At 47.3% G+C, this 22720-nt stretch overlaps 1 protein-coding gene across 2 annotated transcripts in view; it reads right to left on the bottom strand.

Annotated features, from left to right (window-relative positions):
* Positions 1 to 8695: 8695 nt before the first annotated feature.
* Positions 8696 to 22720, bottom strand: part of Mcm3ap (minichromosome maintenance complex component 3 associated protein) — a 37592-nt gene continuing 23567 nt past the window's right edge. The window contains exons 17-28 of one of the 2 annotated variants that reach the window (XM_006256294.5): positions 22025 to 22222; positions 20258 to 20326; positions 20040 to 20174; positions 19229 to 19382; positions 18309 to 18567; positions 18005 to 18102; positions 16638 to 17028; positions 15812 to 16069; positions 14953 to 15082; positions 13488 to 13688; positions 11986 to 12136; positions 8713 to 8986 (exon numbers count right to left, since the gene is read on the bottom strand). In XM_006256294.5, coding sequence (XP_006256356.1) covers positions 8828 to 8986; positions 11986 to 12136; positions 13488 to 13688; positions 14953 to 15082; positions 15812 to 16069; positions 16638 to 17028; positions 18005 to 18102; positions 18309 to 18567; positions 19229 to 19382; positions 20040 to 20174; positions 20258 to 20326; positions 22025 to 22222 — 2203 coding nt within the window. In that variant the 3' untranslated portion in view covers positions 8713 to 8827. Of the gene's footprint in view, positions 8987 to 11985; positions 12137 to 13487; positions 13689 to 14952; positions 15083 to 15811; positions 16070 to 16637; positions 17029 to 18004; positions 18103 to 18308; positions 18568 to 19228; positions 19383 to 20039; positions 20175 to 20257; positions 20327 to 22024; positions 22223 to 22720 lie in introns of both variants that reach the window. The other variant, NM_001106382.1, reaches the window with a different exon arrangement.

Raw genomic sequence — 22720 nt, forward strand, 5'->3', positions numbered from 1 at the left:
CTCAGGGCCGCCCGACGCCGCGAGGGCACCAGGAGGCGGGGTCTGCGGGGCAGAAAGCGCTTTGGAGGCTGGGCCTACGAGAGGGGCGGTCCTGTGGGCCAGAAGGGCCTATGGGAGAGGCAGGCCTGTGGGAGAGGCGGGGCGGGACGGGATGGGGCGGGGCGGGGCGGGATGGGGCGGGGCGGGGCGGGGCGGAGCCGGCCCTCCAGAACAGTTTTGATAGACAGCCTTGGATGTTCTGAGATGGGAAGCCTCCAGGGTTGGTGAAGATCTGCAGAAAAGAGGCCGCGGAAACCAAGACTGCTTCAGAAGTACTGCTTTAGAGGAGGCTAGAATGTCCTAAGGCGAAAGGAAGATGAGATGCCAGGATGGACCGTCATGGGGCAGGGGCCTTGACGCGGGTGAAGGAAGAAACTATGATGACACGTGGTTGGGAGGAGCAGAGTAGTGTGCTTGAAAGCCCGCACAGGCTTCTCATAGGGACTAGCTGAGGAGTGTGGGTAAGGCTGTGTCCTGACTCCCAACAGAAGGTAGAGCTCCACCTCCCTGGCCACAGAACTACTCTCGGGATACCTGGAACATGGGGGTCCTACAAGTTAAAGGGGGAAAGGTCTTGATTGTGTTTTAAAGTAGAGAGGGAAGTCTGAGATATATCGACAGAATCAAATAGTGAGGTTCTTTGGAGAACATTTGAAGAGACGGAAAATACTTGAAAAGCATTGATGGCCCGCAGGGATGACAACCAGAGATCTGAAAAATGTAGTTCCAAGAACTCACAGCGGCTTGGGTGTGTCTTCATCTGTCCTGCAGAGCTCTGACCTTGTTACAACTACTACCCAAACGAGATAGCCTCCCTGCACCCAGCCCTCAAAACGCTGTCAAGCGGCCATGGACCACAAATCAGAAGAAGAAGGAGGAGGAGGAGGCAAAAAACACCCGCACACCTTCCCTAGATGGAATATTGGAATTTTAGATGGCTAGTCAGGAACATTAATCTCTTCCTAGCCCAGCTTAGAAACTTAGAAAGATCTAAGACAAGTAGGCATTTTAACTGAGCCTTACCTCAGACTACTGATTTGAGAACTGGCGTCCAACCTTAAGTCCAGTTCTTAAGAGCACTTGCTGCCCTATCAGAGGACCTGGAATTGGCTTCCAGCACACCCATAAGGTGACTCACAGCCATCTGTAACTCCAGGCCCAAGGAATCTAATGCCACTTTCTGATCTCCTCAGTCACCAGGCATGCATGGGATATACATACATACATACATGTCAGTAAAACAAACACATAATTTAAATTTTTAAAATTCCAATAAAAAAGTTGGTTTGAAGGTAATCAACGGGGCTAGCTAACTGGTTCATAATGACTGCCTTTCCCCTACACATGTCTCAGCTTTTGACCCAGGTGAACAACTGAAGTCTTTGGGAAGCTGACCCACCAAGTACATGTAAGCACACATGTAAGACTCGAAAAAGGTTGCCCAGGGAAGCCTAGCACAATAGACCCTGTTTGTTCTCCCAAATTCACTAAAAGAGTCACTTGGTTTCCCTGGAGAAAGAAGCTGGAGCTTTTTCCAGGGAAGTCCTTTTGTGTTAAACCATGAAAAACCGGAAGAATGAATTCTGGTCTGTCAGACTTGAAGAACAGCAAAGCTAGAGAGATGGCAACGATATTAGCTGCAAAAGAAGTTAGGTTGAGGGGTTGGGGATTTAGCTCAGTGGTAGAGGGCTTGCCTAGCAAGCGCAAGGCCCTGGGTTCGGTCCCCAGCTCCAAAAAAAAAGAAAAGAAAAGAAAAAAAAAGAAGTTAGGTTGATATTTTACTGGGCTAAACATCTTATGAGTAAAGTGATATGCTGGGAAAGAAAAATATGAAATCCATCTGCAAATTCACATAGATAAATTACTAGAGACAACCATAAGAAATGTTTGTCACAACTTGTACCGTGTTTAGCTTATTCTAGAAACCAAATGCAGAAGAGTCTAAGGTTTGGGACCTGGACAACTGGGTATAGAATGAGCTTCCACCTGATTTATATGAAGATTGGGAAACCCTCGGCTGACAAAGACGTTGGAGCCTGAGGGTTTCAAGACAGACTAAGGAGGAAGGCCTTAACTGTGTGTGGAAGTTGGGAAAGATCAGAGGAGCTAGGAAATTTCACTGAGGATATGGTTTGACAAATATTAGACATCCGAGGGGAAGTTTTAAGCAGAAAAGAGAGAAGGCTGGACAGAGGAATGTGAGAGTCACTGGACGGCATTTGAAATCATGAGATTCGATAAGATCGACAAGAAGCTGAACAGAGAAGTTCTAGTTTCCCAGTCCGTCGATGAGGAAAAACTAAGGGAAGAGAGTCAAGGAGAGCGAGTGAAGACTTCGTCTGACAGAAGCTCTGAAGGGATTACAAAATGGAGTTGATGGTAACTGCTGATTAGATGTGGGGGAAAATGATTAATTAATGGCTGGGGGGTTATAAAATGGGGTTGATGGTAATTGCTCATTCCCTGTGAGGGAAATTATTACAAGCTCTGAAGGGATTATAAAATAGACTTGATGGTAATTGCTGACTGGACATGGGGAAATAATTACTGACTGAGGAGCCTTAGGAAACAGAGATGACAGAAGATATTTCTAGTTAAAAGTTCCAGGCTGGGGTTGGAGCGATGGCTCAGTGGTTAAGAGCACTGTCTGCTCCTCCAGAGGTCCTGAGTTCAAATCCCAGCAACCACATGGTGGCTCACAACCATCTGTAATGGGATCCGACGCCCTCTTCTGGTGTGTCTGAAGACAGCCACAGTGTACTCATAAACATAAAATAAATAATTTTTAAAAAAACTCATCAGGATGGACATTGATGTTGACTTCTGTTTCCTGTCCACATCCTAGGCCAAAGACAAAGACATAAAAACCAACAACAATGGTGAAAAGGAACAGACTGGGGAGCTAGGAGAAGCCAGAAGGGAGGGAATGACGGGTGGATCCGATCAAAACACATTATATGCATGTATGAAGTTCTAGATTTTAGAAAAGATTTTAAAGACAGAGGAAAAGTATAAAAGACAGAAATGAACGGAGGGGGAGTTGGAGAATGACTCAGTAGGGAAGAACATAGACCGCTCTTCCAGAGGTCCTGAGTTCAATTCCCAGCAATCACAGGGTGGCTCACAACCATCCAGTCAGCAGGCATGAGCAAACAGTAGAGGGAAACTGAGCAAGAAGCCCACTACATGTGGACATGAAGCCCAACAGGGCCAGCAGAAACCTGCACCTCAGGGGCTGGAGCAATGGCTCAGTGGTTAGAGCACTGACTGCTCTTCCAGAGGTCCTGAATTCAATTCCCAGCAACCACATGGTGGCTCACAACCATCTGTAATGGGATCTGATGCCCTCTTCTGGTGTGTTTGAAGACAGAAACAGTGTATTCATATGTAATAAATAAATAAATCTTAAAAAAAAATAGAAGCGGCTGGAGGAATGACTGATTCAGCAAACTGGAGAAAACAAAACCCTCTGTGTATAGATAAAGACAAGAGGAAGATGACAGTTCTTGCCAGTGATCCCTTGATGTAACAGAAACTTGAAGGCGCAATGAAAACGTCGAAGGAACATTATTATAGCTTTATCCTCGTGCCTGAGTGGAAGCCTGGAGCGGCTGAGAGAACTGGCCGTGAAGCATCAAAAACAGAGGGACCGGAAGTTTGCACTCTTAGGGGAATCCAGCCCCACCTCTCACATTCCAACAGCTGGCTTGAGGCAGGAGCCAAGATTTCTCTAAGACAACTGGTCTGGAAGGCACTGGGCCTGGGGGCCCATGACTATAATCCCAGTGTTTTGGAGGCAGGGGAATTGTGATCCCGGCCAGCCAGTTATACAGCAGGATCACCAGAGGGAGAGGAAGAGAGACAGAGTGGGGAGGGAGGGATGAGGGAGGGAGGGAGGGCGGGGAGTGGGCTGATGAGATAGCTCAGTTAGGTACCTGGCTCACAAGCTTAAGGGCTAGAATTTGGATCCCTGACATCCACATATAAAACCAAACCGAGGGGCTGGGGATTTAGCTCAATGGTAGAGCGCTTACCTAGGAAGCGCAAGGCCCTGGGTTCGGTCCCCAGCTCCGAAAAAAAGAACCAAAAAAAAAAAAAAAAAAAACCAAACCGAGTGTCCCAGGTCTGTAGACCCAGTGCTGGAGGAGCAGAAACAGAACAAGTCATTAGCCAGCCAGCCAGAAGGAGCTGGTGAGAAACCCTGTGTGGAAAACCAGAAAGCAAACAAGGAAGACCATTGTCACGTCTGACCTTCATACACACGTGGAGGCTCACGTACATCCACATGTACATACATGCACCTGCTCCCATGAACACATACACACGGGTAAACAAGAAAGACCGGCGAGCATTGGGAACTGGGATTTAGTAGAAAGACTAGAGGAGCCCTCAGTGGGCAGACTTTACTCCCTGACTCATAGCTCCAGTCAGCAGGCATGAGCAAACAGTAGAGGGAAACTGAGCAAGAAGCCCACTGCATGTGGACATGAAGCCCAACAGGGCCAGCAGAAACCTGCACCTCAGGGGCTGGAGCAATGGCTCAGTGGTTAGAGCACTGACTGCTCTTCCAGAGGTCCTGAATTCAATTCCCAGCAACCACATGGTGGCTCACAACCATCTGTAATGGGATCTGATGCCCTCTTCTGGTGTGCGTGAAGACAGCTACAGTGTGCTCACATACATAAAGTAAATAAAATCTTTAAAAAAATAAAAAAAAAGTAAGGTCCTGGGTTCGGTCCCCAGCTCCGAAAAAAAGAACAAAAAAAAAAAAAAAAGATTTATTAAAAAAAAAAAAAACTTGCACCTCCACATTACCTCACTGAACTACAAAAGAAGCGCCAAGAAAAAGCTGCCCAGACGAATCCTCATTTCTTTAAAATTCTGTTACTTAAAAAAAATTATTTATTTATTTATTATATATAAGTACATTGTATCTGTCTTCAGACACACCAGAAGAGGGCATCGGATCCCTTTGCAGATGGTTGTAAGCCACCGTGTGGTTGCTGGGAATTGAACTCAGGACCTCTGGAAGACCAGTCAGTGCTCTTAACCGCTGAGCCATCTCTCCAGCCCATGAGTCCTCATTTTTAAGCTATTACATTTAGAATAAGTTTGTTTAATGGTAATATGAATTGGGGTAGGGGAGACTAATAAAAGGCAGAGAGTTGAGACATTTGAGAGTGCCATAGACAGAAGTGGTGTACTACGGTATTTTAAATTTTAGTTTCACAAATGTATCTGATGTATTTTAATCATATTCATCCTCACTCTATGGCCCAACTTCTGGAAGTCCACCCACCACCCTCAGAAGTGACCTTAGAAATTTCAAGGGCCTGCAAGATGGCTTCATGGGCGTGGGTAAAGGCGCTTGATGTACAAGTCTGGGTAGAGGAACCGACTACACAAAGTTGTCCTCTGCTCTCCATGTACACTTGGTGGCATGCATGCCCCATCCAACACACACCATCCACGTGTACAACACACACACACACACACACACACACACACACACACACACACACACACGCTCGAAGAACAACTTTAAATATCTTTAAACTTCTTTTCAAGAAACAAGAAGACTAAAAGGTAGTAATTGCCCATCTAAAACCTTATTCTCACTGAATGCTGAATCAAATATAAGGATAGGAATAGAAACATTCTACATTCGAAAGCTCAGAGGGTACTATAGCGTGAGCTTCATAAAATAAAAAGCACCCTAGTGTAGAGGAAGAAGAATCAGAACTCAGGAAAGTTCCAGGGTCACCAAGAGAAAATGGAACTAGAACTTTACCTTAGAGACATGACTGTGTTAGATGGCCTGAGAGTTTTGGGTGAAGTCGTGTCGAGAACATAGAACAAAAACAAAACAGGAACAGCCAAAATTGTACCTGAATGAAATAAAGTCATAATTTGGTAATAAATTCGGCCACTAACAGTAAACGTAAAGCTAGACTGAACTTCGAATTCAGCCAACAGTAAACTGATTAAGAAGACAAGTAGCAGGGGAAACGTAGGTATATAGATATGTGTGATATACATTGTAGGGCAGATAGTACTTTTATTGCAGGAAAATAATGTCACTATTAAAATCCAAGGTTAAGGAGTAAACATTCAGGAGCCTACAGGATGACTCAGCAGACAGAAGTGCTTGCCCCAATCATAAAAGCCTTAGGTTGATTCAGAACCTACATAGTAGGAAAAAATAATGCAAGTTTCCCCTGACTTCTGCATTCGAGTACTTGATCTCTGTTGGTAAAACTATTTAGGAAGGATTCAGAGGTGTGGCCTTGTTGGAGGAGGTGTGTCACTGGGGTGGGTGGAGTGAGTTTTCAAAAGCCTAGGCCACTTCCAGTTGGCTCTGTTCCCTGCCTGTGAATGAAGACGAAACCCTTGGCTACTGCTCCAGTAGCCTGCCTGCTTTCCTACTGCCCAGTGTACCCCTAAACACCCTAAATACTCTCTAAACACCCCCAGTAAATGCATGTACCACGGTGTCTTATTACAGCCACAGAAAAGTAACACACACACAATAAATAAATGCTTAAAATAACATCAAATGTTTCTCGATTAACAGTGAGCCACTGAGGAGGGGAAAATTTTGGGGAGAAGGCTCAGCAGGTAAAAGCACGAGCTACATAGCTAATAGCCTACGTGTGACCCCGCAAACACACAGAAGCAGTGGTGTGCATCTGTAAGCCTGGCACTCCTATTACGAAAATGGAGACAAGAACTGGTGTTGGAAGGGGCCGGAGACATGGCTCAGTGGTTATGAGCACTAGCTGCTCTCCTAGAGAACCTGGGTTGGAGTCCCAATACTCCATATGTAACTCCAGTTCCAGGGAATCTGACACCCTCTTCTGCCTCTATGGGCACTAGGTATACACATGGTATACAGGTATACATGCAAATTACTCATACACATAAGAAAGAACTGTCTGGGAGCTCAAGGGTCAGCTAGCCTGAGGTATACCGTACAGCCCCGTAAATGAGAGACCCTAACTCAAGACATGGAAAGTGAAACTCAAGACATGGATGGAAAGTGAAAAGTGACTCCTAAGAGTCGTTCTTTGAGCCCTTCGTGGATGCACAAGTGCACAACACACACATGCACACAAACCACACATGCACATGTGCATACCCAGAGAAAGGGGAGAGGGAGATATTTGTGCCAGCAAGATGGCTCGGTGGGTAAAGGTGCTTGCCTCCAAGCCAAATGATCCGAGTTCAATCCCCAGATGCATACGGTGGAAGGAGAGAACTGACTCCTGAAAGTTTCTGTGAGTCTATGTGTGGAAATCAGAGGACCGAATGCTCTTCTTGACTAGAATCTGAGGGCTGAGAGTCTGGAAAGGCTTAGTGCCCAATTTAAGAGAAGTGGTCATCACTATGTTTATTAATACGTCTCCCACTCCTTGCAACATGCCATTTGACATATTTATGTGTCCGTGTAGTCTGCACTCATGTAGTGCACCCCGTGCAGGTGTGCCTGCCTGGGTCAAAGAGGGATGCGAGATCTTCTGGAAACCACCGTCGGTCCTTCTGCAAGAACAACTGTGAAGTGACAGCCATCCCTCCAACCTCTCCCACATGTTATTTTTTAAGAGAAAATGGGATCAGGTCACTTCTAATGTTTTTCCACAACTAATCCCCTATGGCCCTTGGAGTGTAGTGTGAGCCTGCTGGCCTGTTCCTTTCATTTGGCTGCACCACCAACTCATGCCTCTATGCTTTCCTGGTGGCCTCTCATGGATACTATACATTCTCAAAATTGAATGTGTACCCATATAGTCTTTTTTTTTCTTTTTTTCGGAGCTGGGGACCGAACCCAGGGCCTTGCGCTTGCTAGGCAAGCGCTCTACCACTGAGCTAAATCCCCAACCCCACCCATATAGTCTTGAAATGTATGTATGTATGTATGTATGTATGTACGTACGTACGTACGTGTATGTCTTTTGGCTCTCCTGATGAGCAAAGCTGACCTTGCAGTGAGAGCCCTGTGTCTTACTTGTCCCTGCATTTCTGATATCTAGGACATTGGGGACAGTGACTTTACTAAGAGAATTAATCATCTATTACAAACAGTATAAGCTGTCAATGGATTACCAAGGGAGGGAGAATTGGTTTTTTTCCAGGTAGCAGATCTGTTGGGTTCTCCAATCCTATATGGTCAGCCCTAAATACATAAGCATACAAGCAGCATTAAATAGACTCAGTAGATGTATGTATATGTAAGAATTACAGAAGAGCAGGTCATGAATCCCAGAGTGTAGAGGGGGAGAGGGAGGAGCAGAAATGATGTAAATACAGTATGCTCATACATGAAATTCTCAAAATATGTATGTATAGAAAACCAGAAAGTTGGGGCTGGGGAGATGGCTTAGCGGTTAAGACACTGACTGCTCTTCCAGAGGTCCTGAGTTCAAATCCCAGCAACCACATGGTGGCTCACAGCCATCTGTAATGGGATCTGATGCCCTCTTCTGGTGTGTCTGAAGATAGCTGCACTGTATTCATATACATAAAATAAATAAATCTCTAAAAAAATGAAAGAAAACCAGAAAGTTACAAACACTCCCTCAGAGTATTTTCTGTTGTGTGTGAGAGAAGTCTAAGAGCACAAAACAAATACTATTAAAAATATCACATAGTCTTTTATACATGAAACTAGGGCTCTTGAATGATTCAAGAAGTTTATTTGCATAATTAATAGTCACATTTCCAACAGCATTTACAACACAATTGAATACAGACAAGCCATTATGAAGAAAACTCTCTCTCATCAGACAGCTCATATGTCCACCATGTCCAGCAGTGCAGAGAGATGTAGCTCAGAGGCCGCTTCTTCTGCCCTTGAACTTTGGATTAGCCTTTCCAGGTGCTTCAGCTTTTCAGTCAGAGATGTGTCTGATGCCTCTGAGAACCGCACGTGGTCTCCTGTCCCTGCATTCTAATGGAATAAAACAGAGGCCAAAAGTGGTGATGTGTGGAGGCATCGCATCCGATTCATGCTCACATCCCTTAGAGCCTCTCAGGCTCAACAGAGGCCTCGCCTGGTGTCTCTTCCACCTGCCAGCCTCCTCTACTACACACACAGCCAGTACTCTATGGGGGCTTAGCCGAGCTCCCACCTTGGGTCATCTATTAATTCTACATATAATCAATTCCACTGCGAAGACTTGTACAGTCCACTTTGTAACTAGCTGGCAACATCTTCAGAGAGAATTAGTCAGAGTATAAATTTGGGGAGGGGGTTGAGTGGAGTTGAGAAAGGGTGGAATATAGTTTGGGATAGCCTCAAACTTGCTACATAGTAGAGGCTAGCCTTGAACTCCTGAGCTGCCCACGTCCATCCATCTCCAAGTGCTGGTACGAGTGTACACCACCATGCCTCATGGTAAGTCAAAGAGAAGAGTATTTTTTTTTTTTTTTTGGTTCTTTTTTTCGGAGCTGGGGACCGAACCCAGGGCCTTGCGCTTCCTAGGTAAGCGCTCTACCACTGAGCTAAATCCCCAGCCCCAAATGAATAAATCTTTAAAAAAAAAATACTCTTTGCGCTTGCCTAGGAAGCGCAAGGCCCTGGGTTCGGTCCCCAGCTCCGAAAAAAAGAACCAAAAAAAAAAAAAAAAGATTTATTCATTTATTATATATAAGTACACTGTAGCTGCTTTCAGACACACCAGAAGAGGGCATCTGATCCCATTACAGATGGTTGTGAGCCACCATGTGGTTGCTGGGAATTGAACTCAGGATCTCTGGAAGAGTAATCGGGTGCCCTTAATCACTGAGCCATCTCTCCAGCCCAAGAGAAGACCAAACCCGTAAAGGCAAACAGTGTACTCTTACTTTCCTTCCTTCGGCGAGGCTTTCTCACCTGCTCCCCGGTGTGTTCCCTCAGTTAAACTGTTCCTGCCTCCTCACCCGCCAAGAAAAACATGGAGAGGCTTTGGGGCCTGGAAGATCTGGCTGTGAAATTTACTTCTGTGAGCTCACCTTTGTCACTTATTAATTTTCCTCAGGGAAAGTTAATCCCAGAACTGAGTCTGGTCAGTGTTAAGGTTCACACAGTTCTAGGGCCCCACAGAAGAGCTAGTGTTCTTGTATGTGCTGGTTTGGTCCTGTTTATTTTGTTTTATTTTCTGAGACAGTTTGTGTAGCCCTGGCTGTCCTGGAACTTGCTTTGTAGACAAGGCTAGCCTCAAATTCAACAGATCTGCCTGCCTGTGCCTTCCAAGTGCTAGGATTAAAGGTGTGTGCCCCCACTTCCTAGCTGTGTTAGTTGGTTTCAAGCTAGGTATTGTTATGGAAAAGAAAAATCTCAATCAAGAAAATGCCCCCTTTTTCTTGATTAATGTGGGAGGGCCTTATTGTGGGTGGGGCCACCCTAAGATTAGTTTGTCTGTGTTCTATAGGAAAGCAGGCTGAGCAGGCATGGAAGCAAGCCAGTAAGCAACACCCTCCGTGGCCTGTGCATCGGCTCCCGCCTCCAGGAGTTCCTGCTCTGACTTCCTTGGATGAACTCTAAACCCTTTCTTTCAGCTGCTATGGTCATGGTGTTCTAGGACAGCAAGAGAAACTCTGATTAAGAAATTCGCTACTGGGCCTTGAGGCATCACTGGGACAACCTGAGCAAGCATTTTGGAGGATTGTGCATGGATCTGGAACTCTGGACTAGAAAAGCCCTTGAGTGTTCAGAGTTTAAGGAACTGTGTGGGAACATAGAAAACGATGAGCAGTCAGATGGTGGAGGCCTGGCCTGCGGTGTTTGAGAGGGGAGTCTTGAGTCCCTCAAGTACTCTATGGTTATTTGCATAGTACAGTGAGACCTTTGCTTTGCTGAGACCTGCAGAATCAGCCACAAGTAAGAAACTGGGAGTACTGAGGTGAAATAATCTGAAGTGTTTACTCAGGATGAGCATACAGAGGCTCATGGCCCAGAGGAAACTGAGGCTGCATCTCATGTTGGCATCTGAACTTGGGAGTGTAAGACTCTGCCAGGTCGTACTGGTTTTGAGGGCATAGAGGGGCAGTAGAAGGCTCAGGATTGAAAGGGTCGTGGTGAGGTAACGCTTGCCTCGCGTGGCAGGAGCAGAGAACCCTGAAGAAAGCCCGAGAGGCGTTATTCTTGCAGGAGCTGCAATGGGGACTCAAAAGCACTGGAGACGACTGTACCTGAGGTGACCTGACCACCAGGGGTCGCAGCAGCTGTGGCGTGCAGCCAGCCTGAGCATGGAAGACAAGCTGAAGGGGCAGCCAGCGCCCAGGCATTTTGAAGAAGCCCAGGAGATGAGAGCGAATGTCAGACTGGACTGGGGTTCTCTGGGCTGTGACTGTGCTCATATTTTCCTTCTTAGAATAAGAACCTACGTAACTAATTCTTATTTTACAAGTGCTATAGTTCAGAGATGTTTAACTTTCAAAAAGACATTAGAATTTTAGAGACTTTGGATATTTTTAGAGGTTCTGGATATTTTAGAGAACTCTTGGATTTTTTTAAAGTATAAAATGGTGTTTATTTGGGGCATGAGAAGCGGAATGAGAAGGGAGCGTGGGCATAGAAAGAAAGGTGAAGAACAGAAGGAGAGAGCAGAAAGAAGGGAAGAGGCTAGCCAGGAGAATGGGGGGAGGGAGGGCATGGAGGGGGGGAGGAAGGAAAGGAGGGAGAGGCCAGAGAGAAGGAAAGGACAGAGAAAGAGTGAACTTTTGGATTTTTTTTTTTTAAAAAGACAGAACTTTTAAAGATTTTAAAATGGCTTTGGGTTTGTTTTTTCTTTTTTCTCCTTCATTTTTCAGGACAGGGTTTCTCTGTGTAGCCCTGGCTGCCCTGGTACTCACTCTGTAGACCAGGCTGGCCTCGAACTCATGGAGTGCTGGGATTAAAGGTGTGGTCTACTGAGGCTGGTGCATTCTGCCTTTAACTCTGGAAATGTCAAGGGGACTTGCTCTCACCTGAGGACTTGTGGATGTCTTCACCTTGGTCTGAGTTTTGATGGCATCAGGATAAGACACTAATGTCTGAGGGAGGTAGAGAGGAAGGCGGGCTGACTCGGTGAAGGCCTGTGAGTCTCGTGATAGCCATTGCTGAAGTTGATCTTCAAACCTGAGACAGAGGAGATCCCCAAGTGAGGAACACAGAGCTAGCTCTAAGAGCCTAACCAGCACTCACTTCCGGTACCGAGAGCTTGTGGTCAGCGGGTTTGTGTGCACGGCCTAGGAGAGGGAAGAGCAGTGCCCAGAGAGCCCTGAGGGTGGAGCGCTGCTGGAGGTCAAACTGCAACCCACGGGGAGAGCCGCCCTCAACTACAGAATGCAATGGTCCTCTCTAGCAACAGGAGGGAGGGGCACGCCAGGGCAGCTTAAGTACTTAGTGCTGGAAAGTGTGGCGGGGCAAGGCAGGGTGATGGGAAGGAAGACAAGCTTGACCAAGTTCTGTCTTCCCAGCTCGTTTATCATGGTGAATGCCCAGAAGAGGAAGGTACAGAGGAAGGGAAGTCAGTAAGCAGAGGAGGCTCTGCACTAGCTCCTGCCCACCTAGGAAGAGATATCCACTGAAGCTCCAGGCTTCCCAAGGGCCCAGAGGCAGTGGTCAGCCAATGCAGACCAGGCTAGGTAGACTTAGCTACACATTTTCCCTCCTCTAGAACATTTGACAAATTTTTAAAATAATAAGCAATGAAGCCAATTTCAAATGACAAAACATAGAATATTCTTTCTAGAATATTCTAGTCTGTCTCTTAAGAGCTTATAATTTTTAACAATTCTTTTTAGTATAGGTGTGTGTATGTACACATCTGAGTGTGTGCACATGAGCGCTTGCTCACACAGGCCAGAGGGGTGAGATCGGTGGAGCCACCTGCTGTGGGTACCAAAAAGAGGTATTCTGGGAAGTGTGCATGTGCTCTTTTTTTTTTTTTTTTTTTTTTGGTTCTTTTTTTCGGAGCTGGGGACCGAACCCAGGGCCTTATGCTTCCTAGGCAAGCGCTCTACCACTGAGCTAAATCCCCAACCTCCTGCATGTGCTCTTAAACTCTGAGCCATCGCTCCAGCCCATGCTTATACTCTAGAAATGTTTGACTTCCTTTCCTTTTTTCTCTCTTCTTTCCCTTCCTTCTTTTCTTTTTTAATTATTTATTTTATTCATATGAGTACACTGCAGCCATCTTCAGACACACCAGAAGAGGGCATCGGATCCCATTACAGATGGTTGTGAGCCACCATGTGGTTGCTGGGATTTGAACTCAGGACCTCTGGAAGAGCAGTCAGTGCTCTAACCGCTGAGCCATCTCTCCAGCCCCCCACTTCTTTTCTTTTTAGATGAAGTCTCATCACTTTAACCCTTGCCAGCCCAGCTGCCCCTTCCGAGCACTGGCTGTGTTGACTTAACAGAGCCATGGTCAGTCTCCTGCAGGAGTGGAGGGAATGAATGAGTACATGGATGGGGACAGACGAACCTCTTGTTCTCTTCTCTCTCTTCCAGCAGACTGTTGTTCAGACACTGCGCCAGGAGCTCTTCTGCAGAGGCCCCTCGCAGCAGATCCTCTGTACTGAGGCTCCCCTCTCGGCCACCGTCCTCCTTCTTCTTCCCTTTATGGCGTCCATGAAGCAGTGGGGTAGGAAAACTGCTTGTAGGATGAAAAGACTTTATCCCCGAACTGTAAACACAAGGGTCAAGTTCTTACAGTCTAGATGGGAAGTAGATGAAAATACTGTGCAGAGCGCAGACGGGCCTGGGCACGTGTTCACCATGAGCAAAGCCTCACGACCCATGTGCTCTGTTGGGCGGTTTACACTCATGTCAGCCCTGGGCCTGCCTCCACATCCCTCAAGTCAGGGAATATGGCAACGAGAGGGCAGCTGTCGTACTGTGCTAATACAGTGATTCTCTCACACATCGAGACACTGTTGATCCGGCCTGGTGGCATGTGCCTTTAATTCCAACACTCTGGAAGTTCAAAGCCAGCCGCACCTACATAGTGAGTTCCAGGCCAGCCAGGGATACAAAACATCAAAGGGAGGAAGGGACGGAGGGAAGGGGGGAAGTGGGGGGAGAGGATGGAGAGGGAGATGGACAGACACAGAGGACAGCTATTGCTTCCCAACATTCACTTTCTAGAGACACTGGGCTCTCAGAAGTGCTTTAATCCAGGCCTTTGTTTCTTATACTAGTCTGACTCTGTCTGTCAAGTGTGTATTTTCTTTTTTTTTTTTTTTTTTCCCCCCGGAGCTGGGGATCGAACCCAGGGCCTTGTGCTTGCTAGGCAAGTGCTCTACCACTGAGCTAAATCCCCAACCCAAGTGTGTATTTTAAGATATACGATGGTGGGCTGGAGAGATGGCTCAGCGGTTAAGAGCACCCGACTGCTCTTCCAGAGGTCCTGAGTTCAATTCCCAGCAACCACATGGTGGCTCACAACCATCTGTAAGGAGACCCGATGCCCTCTTCTGGTGTGTCTGAAGATATACAATGGTGGCCCACAAGTAGTGCACTGACATACATGTAGGCAAAACGACCATATATATAAAATACATAAACATTTTAAATTATTCCAACACTTACTGAAATAGTCACCTACTCTTTCTTCTATTGTAGTGGCAAATTATATATAGAGTTCTCCTGCTGCTACTGTTTCTTCTGGGAGAAAGGCTTCTGGGAATGCATACAGGTGTGGCACTGAGTAACTGTGAACTAGGTTTATGAGATGAGATACCAGCCTTTTACCTGCCTTCTCCAGTTAGGGTTGACCTGAGCTCATCTGGTGAATGGAGAGAGGTGGCTGCTCAAGTAAGTGTCTATGCTGGGGGAGCGACCGTGCTTTGCAGGGTTGTCAGTTTGTCTGACAGGACAGGTGTAGTAGTCTAGACGTGGCCAGCACAGTTTAGAACAGAGACAGAAAACACACTCCACATGGGCCTCACCATCCTTGACTCAGCTGAAGTTCCCTCTGGGTCTGCATTCTGGCCTGCTCCCATGACAAGGGAACAGTGTATTTCCTTAGACGATTTTTGAAAAAATATACACATATTTGACCATCTTCACTCAGTGCATCTGAGGAAACAGTACAAGAACGGATTTTTAGAAATCATACATTTAAAGTGTAACAGATGACCACTTGACATTCACTTAAACCCACCTATTTAAGGGCAAACCTCACTAATGTAACTGCTGTGCGAGAATGGGACCTGCCTCCATGCAGACTGTGGAGGGGCTCACAGGAGGCCGATTCCAGGGAAGGGAGTCGGTGCTCTTTTCTCCTAGCACCTTTTTTGGATTGTTTTGCTTTTTTTTTTTTTGTTGTTTATTTGTTTGGTTTTCTGAGACAGGGTTTCTCTGTGTATCCCTGGCTATCCTAGAACTTGCTCCATAAATCACACTGGCCTCAAAACTCAGAGATCTGCCTGCCTCCGCATCCTTCGTGCTGGGAGTAAAGGTACCTCATACCTGGCTTTGTTTGTGTGTTTTGAAACAGGGTCTCTCTATATAGACCAGGCTGGCCTCAAATTCACAGAGATCATCCTGTGAAAGGATAAGACATGGACCACCATGCCCAGTCAAGCTTTAGTGCTTCACAAAGTTTCTAAGACTTTCCTGGTCTAATTTTAACAAAAGAACAGAGATGGCTTTGCCTGTTTGGCTTGCCAGAGCTGCACAATGAGACCCCATTTAAAACAAATAACCTACCGACCTAACTTACTAAAGCCCCACCTCCTCTTCTGGTAAAATTAGCCTAGGAGACGTCTCCTGAGGGCCCGGCCCCCAAACACTGAAGACAACCACCTAATGTGACGGGGAGCCGGGGGGGCGTCCAGTCCCTTAGCTTGTGATTGATGCATAAGGTGATGATGTCATCCCACGGGATCTCGGCAACAGAAGGCCCCGACTGCTGGCCTGGACAGAGGCTCTTGCTCTTCCACTTCTGGTATGTTCTGCACAGCAGGCTCTCCACCTGGGACCGCAGGACAGGCTGTGTCCTGCACGAGCTGGGAATCTGGGACGTGTACTGGATCACCATGGAACACACAGGGAGCCAGAGGGCTGCAGGGAAGTTACAGGTTTGACCAACAATCAGTGAGCGCGAACTGTGATCAAGGCTCTGCTTCCTCAGTGTGTAAGGCCACAAGCTCTGCCAGCTACTGAGCAGGCTCCCTCCCTCCCAGTGCCACAGAGAGGAAAGAGCGGCACTGCAGCATCAGGTTTGGGTCAGCCTTGGCTACCTGTGGAGTCTGCACAACAGGCCTCTCTCCACACGGTAAGCAGTGAGGCTTTAAAGGACACTGACACACACTAACATAAGTGCTGTGGACCAGCAGACTCAGCAGCTCAGACAGTCACAGAAGCCTCATGCTCTGCCTATCTCTTCTGGTAAGTGGGACCTGTGGGAGTTGTCTCAGGACTGTCCTGGGGAAAAGGACAACTGTTCCAACTCCAGAAAATCCTGTTTTATCCCAACCCAGAAACCCAAAGGTTGACAGTTGATGCAGACAGGTGCACAGTAGAAGTGAACTGTAGACTTCACACTGGGACACACCCCTCCCTGTACAGTGTCTCTAAAACAAGACAACAGGAGGCTAGCCCTTTACTCCTTCCTCAGAGAGCTACGTACCCGCTGGGGGTGGAAGATCCATCTGTGGAAGCTGGAACCCAAGCACAGCTTGCTTCAGCCAAGCTAGATGCTCTGGTGAGTTCCAGTGCAAGTGAGGAAGTAGCTGGCTGCCTCCCACCTCAGCAAATTCCGTGACAGGCCAGGAGATGTCACCCAGCTGCTCAGAGGACACCACAGAGGCCAGGAACTGTAGCACACTGTTGAACAACTCAATAATGGCGCTAGGCTCCTGGGAGGCCAGACTGCCCAGGCGTCTCTCTCTCCTGTCGTGGAAAAACCGACCACTGAACTCACGGCTGATCCCATCCTCAACATACTGAATAAGGGTTTGGCAGCAAAGGTCTAGGGCTTGAGGGCACCGGGAGATCAGCCACTGGACTGCTCCAGAAACCTGAGGGAACAAGACAATCAGGAGAGGTCTGCACAAACAATTCACACTCATTTTAAAATGTAGTTTTCGGGGCTGGGGATTTAGCTCAGTGGTAGAGCGCTTACCTAGGAAGCGCAAGGCCCTGGGTTCGGTCCCCAGCTCCGAAAAAAAAAAAAAATGTAGTTTTCTAAAGGGGCTTAAAACTAGCACTCTGCCCTTTGTTGTATAGGAAAATGCCCAAGAACGAACTCTCAGGCACAAGCCCTCCATCTGGGTTTCTAGAGCCTTGCAGACGTGCCTCACAGAAGCACCCAAGGGTGTCCCATGAGTCTCATCTAACCACTAAGTGGAGCCTGCAGAGGGCTCCTAGAAGGACCAAGGACCTCAAGAGGTCTTCCTCGCCACCCACGGCAGCAGAGCCACACCACCTTAGAAGGAGCAGCTTCACTGAACACCAGGAAGCTTCTTCACGCCCTGCCTTACCTCTTCCTGTGCGGCTTTGGTCTGGTCTCATCTAGTGCTGGAGATACAAGCCAGGACCTTTCTAATGTCAAGGGTGTGTACCCCTGAGCTACAGCCTTGGGACAGATAGAATCCCTACACTTCCTCTCCTAAACCACTTTCAGCAACCTTTTCAGGAAATCTCGGTAATGTTATTTCTTTGTGTTTTGTAAAAGCGACAATTCTAAAAAAATAACTAGGTAAATCTGACATTCAGATGTAAGATATGGTCATTTTAAATTCATAAAAGCAAAGCCAAAAAACTTATTTATTCCTGCCGGTATCTTTCTAAAGATATATATAAAATGGCAATCACTAATCTGAGCTAGAGAGGGCGGCACGTGCCTATATTCCCAACAGAGAGGGAGAGGCAGCTTCACTTCTAGGTGACCCTGATTGCCTAGCAAGCTTGAGATCCAAACAATAACAACCACTTACATAAAATTCAAGAAAACACAAAGGGCCTTGATAGACCTCTAAAAGGATGAAACGTTACCTTCACTGTGCCGTGTAAATCGTTAACAAAATCAGGAATCTCAACAACGATGTAATCTGAAATCAGCTTGGCTGAAATCAAATCTTGTAACATCAGACCTTTAAGAGAAACAGGAAGGCCCATGTAATAATACTCATTTGCACATGTGACACATCCCAAGCTGGTCGTTGGCCCTCTACGCTGTAGACAGAACAAATAAGGCTCTAGTCCCCAAAGTCCCCCACACTGTTCTGCCAGCCATCATGCCCAAGCCCCACCCACTTCTTAAAGGTGCTGGGTCAGCAATGAGGCTTCCCTCACACACCGTCCTCTACTCCCTTCCCCGTGGAGTCTCCTCTGGAGCTGGGCACGAGGACCACCAGTGGCAGGGCAGGCTGGAAGGGCTTGGCCTGGAGAAGCTGCTTGAGCTGCAGTAAAGCCGACAGCCAGTACAGATCCTCCTCTGCTACATCCTCACTCTTCACTTTGGGGGGAAGCAGCAGCATGAGCCCACTGGCTCCCAACAGGTCCTTCCGTGTCTCCACGGCATCGAGGGCGCTGTCACTGAGGGTGCCACGAGCCACCTGCAGCAAATCGAAGATGTCAGAGTGACTGTACCAGAGGACAAGGCAGAGCAGACAGTCTGCCTCAGCCAGGACAGCTCCGGGGTTCCATTCACCACGCTGAGCAAGGCATGGTGGCTCATACCATTCCCCCAGCACTCAGGAGGCAGAGGTAGGTGGATCTCTGAGTTCAAGGGCAGCCTGGTCTACAGAGTGAGTCTAGGACAGTGGGCAGTGTGGGATACAAAGAGAAAGCCAACAAAAACAAAACAAGAAAAGCAGAGAGGGGCTGGAGAGATGGCCCCACTCTTCCAGAGGTCCTGAGTTCAATTCCCAGCAACCACATGGTGGCTGCTCACAGATGCCCTCTTCTGGTGTGTCTGAAGACAACGACAGTGTATGCATATAAAATAAATAAATCTTAAAAAAAAAAGCAGAGAGAGACAGAGAGACAGAGACAGACAGACAGACAGAGAGTGGGGGCAGGGGGATAAGTTAAGTATACTTTTGGAGAGAAGGGAATCAGAAATCCTGCCCCCCCCCCCCCATATGTCCTTTCTTCAGAACCATCCAGAGGGCATATGTCAGGCAAGGGACTAAACCAAGAAAAGGTATTGTAAAAAATACCTTTATAATTTCAGTGACATCGGATGAGAGATAACACGAAGTGACTGTCACTCACCTTTATACACACGTTGACAGAAACTGTTTGATCCCCTTTACTGCTGAGTGTATTAAAGACTGAGAGGGTCTGGATGTCACCAGCATTATCTCGTGTGTCATCCACCAGGCTGCCATCTCCTGTGAACTTGACCTTTAACCAATTTTCTAGTATTCTGTAGAAGAAAGAAGTAACATTTGAGGGAATGTCTAATTTTAAAATGACTTACAGAAATCTTCAGGAAAACAAGAGAAATACCATATGGGTCCCAGACACCAGATCTTATTGTGAAGTTCACCTGCACAAAACAGGTTATTATTTTAAGATGGAGTTTGGACCTCTTCCAGTTATTTATCTCAGTAAGTGGAAAGGACAGTCACGGAACTGGCTCATTCTAATGAGATTTAAAACTGTGAACCAGGGCTGGAGAGATGGCTCAGTGGTTAGAGCACTGACTGCTCTTCCAGAGGCTCTGAGTTCAATTCCCAGCAACCACATGGTGGCTCACAACCATCTGTAACGGGACCTGATGCCTTCTTCTGGCCTCTGTGGCAGTGTAAGCACAAGGTGCATAAATACACACGCTGGCCAGATACTACTGAGGATACCACGCCATAGGTTCTGGACTTCTATGGAATAACACCAAGTATATGGGAAAACGATAAGATCTAATAAATACCATGAGCAAAATACACTGAGACATGAATTAAACCTTTAATGTCCACACATACACGAGACAAACACCCCACAAAAATCCTGCCGGCCTGCAACTCTCAATAGAGAAGTCCTGCTCCAGAACGGTATCCATCCCCCCACATGGGAAACTTCTGACCTGCCAGGACTCTCTGGAGTCTGCTCTTCTCCATCAGGCAGCACCAGCACCAGTTTCCAAAATATTCGCTTCTGCTTCACAGGGAGGTGCTCGGCCACAAAGGATGGCAGGTCCAGAGGTGCCCAGGCAGCATTACTGGAAGGGACAGATCGCCAGGGGTGAGCCAACGACCAGTACCCGGGTAAGAACAATTTAAACAGTGAGACTGACTGACTGACCTCAGCAGCTGCTGGTGGAAGTGCTGGACCTTCATCTGGTGAGCCGTCTTGTTCCTAAGCCGCCTCAACCTACGGATAATGACAAAGACACAAGGATTACAAGAGGTGACTCCCAAACACAGAGAGAGATTGGTTGTATCCCCTTCCCTATACAGCAGTGGGTTACAGACCACGCACGCTCACACTCAGCAGTAGTTGGCCAACACGAAACAGACCCCATGGACTTTGTTTTGTTATCGTTATCTTTCACTTGTAAGAGAGAAAGAACACGAGTAGGTGAGGAATCTGGGAGGAGTTAGGGGAGAGCAAGGAATACAATCAAAATATACTGTATGAAAAACTTAAAATAGGGGTTGGGGATTTAGCTCAGTGGTAGAGCGCTTGCCTAGCAAGCACAAGGCCCTGGGTTCGGTCCTCAGCTCTGAAAAAAAGAACAAAAAAAAAAACCAAAACTTAAAATAAATAAGAAACAGTATTTCCTGGTGTTTCTGGGTGAAAAGTAATGGCTCAGTGTTTCCTTGGGGGGAGAATGTTTAGACTCTGATAAGATAACGAGTCTTCCAACCCCATCAAGTACCTGCTGCACTATTCACTGTGGGCCGGCTAAGAGAAACAGACAAAATCCCTGCTTTCCCAGAACATGCCCTCATGGGAGAGGGGCCTCTGTGAGAAGAACTCCCGTGGTGGCTAGAGTGGTTCGCGGAACGTGCCTATACACCAGGTATGGTGGCGCTCATCTTTGATCCTAGCACTTGAGAGGCAGAGGCAGGTGATCTGAGTTGAAGGCTGGCCCAGCCGCCAAGGCTGCACGGAGAAACCCTGTCTCAAAAAAATAGGAAGTCAGGGCTGGAGAGATGGCTCAGAGGTTAAGAGCACCCAACTACTCTTCCAGAGGTCTTGAGTTCAATTCCCAGCAACCACATGGTGGCTCACAACCATCTGTAAAGAGATCCGATGCCCTCTTCTGGTGTGTCTGAAGACAGCTACAGTGGACTTATATATAATAATAAATGAATAAATCTTAAAAAAACAAAACAAAACAAAACAAAACAGGAAGTCAGCCTGTCCCAACAGCCATGGATCCCTGACTTCAGAGTATGGGCCTGACTACCATCCCTCTTTACATACGGCACCAAGATGACATTAGATGGGACCTAATGGACCAGACAAACCTCAGGAGAAAATGCTCAGGGAGAAGCTCCTGTGCTGACCAGAGGAAGAGTCGTACCCATCGGCGTAAGCCTGGCGCCTTCAGTGTCTCCTAAGGCCTGCCCACCAGGGCTGTGAAAGCCCCTTGACAAACCAAAACCAAACAAACTACAAACCACACTGATACTGAGCTGACAGAAACAGCAAGGACTCCGAGGGCTAGGACTGGACAGTTTGGGCCTCGGGAACGGGACTACACAGGGAGACTGGAAGGAGCAGCAGGGAGGGCCTGGCTGGGGGGGACACAGGAAGAAGGGGTGCCGCCAGAGCAGATGGGGGTGGATCTGAAGGAAGCACAGTGGGAAGCAGAGTCAGGGCAGGCTGAGGATCATCGTTCAGTCTCAACAGAACCTAGCTCTTCAAGGTCACAAACCGGAGTCTGTCCCCTTAGTGGTGGCCAAGTCCACGTTCAGAACTGTAGGAAACAACCTTCCAGATGCATTCCTATGTGTGTCTGTACTTGCCGGCTCTACCCGTCTTCATCCACAAAGTCATCAGTCTAACCTAGGCTATAACCACCCAGGCATGGAGCCCTGGGGACAAGCCACTGGGACTGACCTGGTACAGGAGATGCCCACTTTCCCGGCATGGCCCAGGTCCAAAAGGCCCTTGGCCAGGTTCTCCTCAGTAATGGGACACTCTGCACTGGGCACTAATGCCTGCAGCCGGTCATTCACATCCACACAGCACGGTGCTGCAGGGAAGGCCCGCATCTGACGCCGGAGTTTCTTTCGGGCTGCGACAGCTCCCCTCCACCTAGAAGACAGACAGCTTAGCGTTATGGGACCGTGTGTTTAAGGCTCTTCCCTCCACCTAGAGGACAGATAGCAAAGCATTATGGGATAGTGTGTTTAAGGCTCATCCACTAGGGAAAAAACACAAAGTCCAGTATACAAATTTGGAAATGAGGTTTGTTATCATGTTTTAGATTATTTTATTTTCATGTATGTGAGTGTTTTGCCTGTGGACATATATGTGTACCTTGTACATGACTATGGATGGTTGTAACCACCATGAGGGTTCTGGGAACAGGTCTACTGTAGGGATGGCAAATGTTCTTAACCACTAAGCTATCTCTCCAGCCTGGAGTGTGGTTTTGACAATCGATTTAAGTTTTTTCTCAGCAAGAGTGCTTAAAATGAAAATTAATCTCAATCAAAATGTGAGCACAGTAAAAACAAGAGCAGTGAGCTCCAAGCTGCCAGACATAACAGTACTAACACTGAATTATCTCTGAAAAGCAGTCTGGACACA

The sequence above is a fragment of the Rattus norvegicus genome, chromosome 20 (assembly GCF_036323735.1).
Source record: "Rattus norvegicus strain BN/NHsdMcwi chromosome 20, GRCr8, whole genome shotgun sequence".
NCBI lineage: Eukaryota > Metazoa > Chordata > Mammalia > Rodentia > Muridae > Rattus > Rattus norvegicus.